The sequence below is a fragment of the Morone saxatilis genome, unplaced genomic scaffold (assembly GCF_004916995.1).
Source record: "Morone saxatilis isolate NCDOM2014 unplaced genomic scaffold, NCSU_SB_2.0 Contig15, whole genome shotgun sequence".
In the NCBI taxonomy this organism is placed as follows: Eukaryota; Metazoa; Chordata; class Actinopteri; family Moronidae; genus Morone; species Morone saxatilis.
Window position 1 is genome coordinate 17491140 of NW_023339707.1, and position 5216 is coordinate 17496355.

General features: G+C 42.3%; 2 protein-coding genes across 2 annotated transcripts in view; one reads left to right on the plus strand and one right to left on the minus strand.

Annotated features, from left to right (window-relative positions):
• The window catches only part of plxnd1 (plexin D1), a 58312-nt gene extending 55422 nt beyond the window's left edge, over positions 1-2890 (plus strand). The window contains exons 34-36 of the mRNA XM_035655930.1: positions 509-656; positions 773-847; positions 1849-2890. Coding sequence (XP_035511823.1) covers positions 509-656; positions 773-847; positions 1849-1965 — 340 coding nt within the window. The 3' untranslated portion in view covers positions 1966-2890. The remainder of the gene's footprint in view (positions 1-508; positions 657-772; positions 848-1848) is intronic.
• A 1046-nt stretch (positions 2891-3936) lies between these two features.
• LOC118324326 (rhodopsin-like) overlaps positions 3937-5216 on the minus strand; it is a 3530-nt gene continuing 2250 nt past the window's right edge. The window contains exons 4-5 of the mRNA XM_035656609.1: positions 4848-5087; positions 3937-4071 (exon numbers count right to left, since the gene is read on the minus strand). Of these exons, the coding sequence (XP_035512502.1) occupies positions 3949-4071; positions 4848-5087 (363 nt within the window). The 3' untranslated portion in view covers positions 3937-3948. The remainder of the gene's footprint in view (positions 4072-4847; positions 5088-5216) is intronic.

Below are 5216 nucleotides of genomic sequence, written 5' to 3' on the forward strand. Positions count from 1 at the left end.
TCTCCTGTTGTCTGGAAAGGAAACTGTTTCCTCCCCCCATTGTCTCACTATAGGCTGGTTTAGATTGGATCTTCAACAAACAACATCCAGTCCAACTGAACAGATCCTTATTAGGACATTAGCACCTGATTGCAGACCATACAATAATGTACAAACCTCTTCATGAAAGACAGAGGCCCAGTGTTAAATTATTAATTAGCCCTCTGCAGGGCTTTAAATTTTGACATCGTGCCTTATATGGAGCCTGGCAGCGGTTCAGGCAGGCACCGGAGTTGTTTTATAGTCACATGTTCTATACAACCTCCAGTCATGTCCACAACTGCAACAATGCTGAGCTCTGCCTCCTTGCTGCTAGATTGCTTACAGCCCCTCCTGTTTTAGCCTTCAGCTGTACATAAATGTTGAACGTTTTTTACATGTGGCAAGCTTGTTCACACTGCCAAACTAAAATGCATATTGCTGCAATCAAGGGATAAAATAGACCTCACTGAAATGTATTGGGTTTTTTATTTCAGGACTCCCCTACCAACAAGCTGCTGTATGCCAAGGAAATCCCTGAGTATAAGAAGAGAGTGCAATGCTACTACCAGCAGATACAGGAAATGCCACCTCTCAGTGAGCAGGAGATGAATGCTCACCTGGCTGAGGAGTCACGAGTGAGTAAAGTGTTTCCATGTGTTAGTCACCTGGAGCAACGAAAGCCTGCAATTACATGCAAGATTTATTTAGGGATTTAATCTAATATACATAATGTCTGTTCTCCATCCTGTAGAAATACAGAAATGAATTCAACACCAACCTGGCCTTGACAGAAATCTACAAATACGCCAAGAGATACAGAAACCAGGTAAGAAAAGTTTTTACTTCACTCTGTGATCTCAGATCCGATTAGATATGTCGCTCGTGTTTGAACAGGCCCCTTTCTGCAGCCACTACATCATTGAGGTCACCTCAGTCAAACCCTTTGGGTGTTTTAAGTTTCACAGATGGGTATCAGAGCATGACACATCAGCGTGGAAGATCATGTGCGTGTTGAGAGATGTAGCACACTGTAAACAACAACCTGTCTCTCAATGTCCTCAAATATCTGCACGAAATAACGATTTTCATCCCAAGAAAATAATCAGATCTGAACTCTCTTTTCAGCAGCAGCCACCATTTAATGTGTCCAATCAAGCCCACATATACCTTTCACTTTAAGCAGATAATGTGCTGTTTACCTTCTCTTTATCCACCACCCCTATCTTTTTAATGACACTCTTAAGTTGCTGCTTCATATCTACCGTTTCTCTTTGAACTAGCCTTCTTCAAGCCTTGCTGTCCTCCCCCATGTTTCCTTGCTGCTGTGACTATTCTCAGGAGAGGCTTAGTCAGTGGTGACTGTGCCTTAATGGAGCACCCTCATGATAATACAGTTTAGCTGCTTTCCTCTGTCATGCTACTGTACTGACGTGGGCCAGAGGCTTAGACTCTGATTCACAGAGCTCTGTGAATGGCCCCTGATTGCCTATTCTCTCGCCCCAGCTCGGTTCGCTCTGCCTGGTAGCACACTGCCGCTAAGAGCCCATAAATCCCACTGACACGGTGACAACTATTGGGCATGAATAACAGAGCAGATGTGGGTTTTGTAAATATGTGAAGAGCAAAGAGCTTTTGTGGTGTGGAGGCATGCATGCAGGCTGGAGAAGAGGCTGAAGCACTGCAGTTGTTCCTCCGCTGCTCTCCCTTTTCTCTCTCATTCAACTTTCTATGTCCAGGCAGGTGGCTGATTTCCTCCTCCTCCTTAATAGATAGATGCATGAATGCTCGACAGCCGCTGAAAGTCATCTTTGTTGTGTTTGTCTTCAGGTGGTGAGCGCTCTGGAGTCTAACCCCACCGCACGTCGCACTCAGCTGCACCACAAGTTCGAGCAGGTCATTGCCCTTGTGGAGGACAACATCTACGAGTGCTGCAGTGAAGCCTGAACCTGCCAGTGTCTTTCCTACTAGCCATCTCTTTCTCCTGCTGACAGCTGCCTTTCTCCTACCTACATAATTACTTGGGAATGTCGGCCACTTAAGAGTTAGCCTTCATAAGTGTCATTATTGTTCCCACAGACTATAAGAAGCGTGAAAAGTGGCAGAGCAATGGACTTTAACCTGCCTCTCAAGCGTGATACATTTTGCAAGGTGTTCCTCCTCTGATCTGGGAATGCCAAGCAATTTTCCCAAATCTTTCCCTATGACATGGACAGAATTACAGTCTGGCTCAGCTATGCTTTAGAGGGAAGGTTTAGGAGCTTGGGGATGATGCTTTTCCTGGATGTCTTTACAATTACTGGGACCTACAGTAAGCCCTGGTGGCAAATTTAACGCACTGAACCCTTTTCTTAAGGGAACGAGCCAATGATGCACTGTACTGTATTATAATGTCCATAGCAATATTTATAGATGTGTTATAATGCTCTTAAGTGGCCTGTTCATCAGGATGAGTAGGAAGGACTGCGATGAACTCCTCCCATCTCCTAAAGTCTGCAACGTTCTCAGGTGTGACTGTTGAAGATGGGCGACTGGCGCCCATCGGTGCTTTGAACAGTACGTCCCAATGTGCTTTGCGGGTTGATGATGGGTTGAGGAGGAGTGGAGAGGAGAATATAAATGACTGAAATTTATGAAATCAGATGTAATGTAGTTCATTGGGAAGAGCTGCATCCGTATAGAAGTGTTGATCAGTGTGCTTGTAAACGAATGAATTTCTTGTTGGATTCTGACCAATTTAAAAGAGGGAAATTTACATTTATGAGTAAAAAATGTGAGCTCAATATAATCTGAGAAGAGACTGTATTTGTGATGCCAAATGACTTGTCAGAGTTTGTGAAATAAATTGCAGTATTTAGGATTTTAAAATGTCCAACGATGACCATGTTTATTGTATGAAGTCTAAAAGTGTCTCATTTCCAAATGCATTTCATAGAATAGCAAATTTTAACAACATTTGAAAACTATTAAGATCTTGGCCCGCCACCCAAAAGCCCACAAACAAGCATCTGGAACTTCTCAAAAAAGCCTTGTAAAAGTTCTCATGAAAAAGCAAGTGAAGGAAAAGTCGTGCAGACATTTAGCTTTGTTTTTATTGCAGGACACAAAACAACTTCCACAAGATCCTAGCCTTTACACGATTAACAAAATAATATCTCTTTAATACACACACTGACATTCTGACATCCATTCAAACACATAAACATCTACCCCACACACACACACACACACACATACACACAGACGCGCACACACACACACACACACACACACACACACACAAACGCATCCACTCTCTTGCAGGAGGCGCCTTATCCCTGCAGAGGCCCTTTTCAGGTCCATCTGTTTACACTCATGTCTCAGTCTATGCCAAAAGCAAACTAACAACCTCAGCTTTGTCACCATAAAGACAAGAGGAGAGACAGAGAGACCAGAGGACAGCCCCGTCAGATACTTTAAAAACTCATCCGAGATATTTAATTAATATTCATGACTAATTTCACCTAAGTATTCATTAAATGGATTGTTTAAAGCGCGTTTCGGGATATATAGCTGCAACAATTACTTGAAAAAGAGCTGACGTGGATGAAATCATGTAGTGTGGTTTGCTGAATTAGATTTTCACCTATTATGTGTTTTGGGTAGTGGGGAGCTTGGAATGTGTTCAGTTGGATCACATGGACAACACCCCCTTGGTGCCGGGTTAAACTCCAGCTGAACACTTTCCATGATGAAATGGATTGAAAAAACGCATGCTGGCTCTTCAGTATGTCAGACCCAGCAAAGGTGCGGTTGTGTCACTGCAGTGAAGACACATGGAGAGGTAAGTCAAGAGGATTGGCCAATAGAACGTTGTGCTGCTTGGCGGTGGTGGGTCCCTAGGTGTGCAGGGACAGATGGGACTTTGAAGGGGGGAGGAGGGGGTACAGGTCAAGCGGGGGCCACCTGGCTGGAGGAGACGGATGAAGTCTGAGTTTTGGAGACGGCGGCGGCCTCGTCGTCTCCAAATGGGTTTTTTCCACAGCACACCGTGGTGATCATGCAATTTCTGAACTGGAGACAAAAAACAACAAAAGAATCACAGTTATGATACAACTTCACTGGAGTGGAAGGAGTATTCAGATCCTTTGCTAAAGTAAAAGTACAAATTCTGTTTCTGTTCTAATGTTGCTTTTACATTACAACTAAAGGTCCTGCTTTTAAGCCTGTATTGATCTCAGAAGGGGAAATTCAGCAGCACAGGGACAGAAATAAGTACAGATAAATAGAAAAAAACTACTAAGTTAAATATATTAAATAAAATAGAAACAATACAAGAGTATTTAAAGCTAAAATTAAAGTAAAATAACATGTTATTATTATTATTATAATAATATACAGTATGACATTATTTAACTGTAAATACTGATGCAACAATACATGAGCAGCATTTTCCTGCTGTAGCTGGTTGAGGTGGAGTGAGTTTGAAATACTTTATACACAGTTTAAAAGTTAGTTGGTCACTGGTTTCCAACCTACATGTTGGGCACAAGCTAAATCTGAGGGGTTGTGAAATAAAAAAAAAAATAATAAAAAAAATGTTTTATGTATTGTATTTGTGTTTTGTAATCACCAATCTTATCTAAAATCTTTTTTTGTGAAGATTTTTGTGCATTGAACAGCTTTTTGAATCAACCCATGTGAGAAGTTTAGAGGGGAAATGTCTCTTCGGCGGAACTGCTAAAAACTCTAAATCTGAAATGTGATAAGGGTAGAGTGGAAGTATAAAGTAGCATAAAAAGCAAATACTCAAATAAGGTACCACAAAACCAGATATTTGCATCATATACCTGTTTGTTTAGCAGAATGTAGATGACTGGGTTGTACAGAGCAGCACTCTTGGCGAAAAAGGCCGGAGCGGTCATGAATACCGGCCCGAACTCAGTTCCCTGATTGACAAAGATGTACCAGGCCACGGTGGCATAGGGCACCCAGCACACCAGGAAGGAGATCACCATGACGATAACCATACGTGTCACCTCTTTCTCCGCTCTCTGGGTGGTTTCAGACTCCTGCTGCTGGGCTGCAGCCTGAGCACAGACAGAAGGAGGTTATTAACTTATTCAAGCACTAATCAGTGATCCAAATGTAAACAATCACCACAAGTGTAAAACAAAAGATTAGAAAAGCAAACTGACTGATGGGGTTTTTTTTTTAAT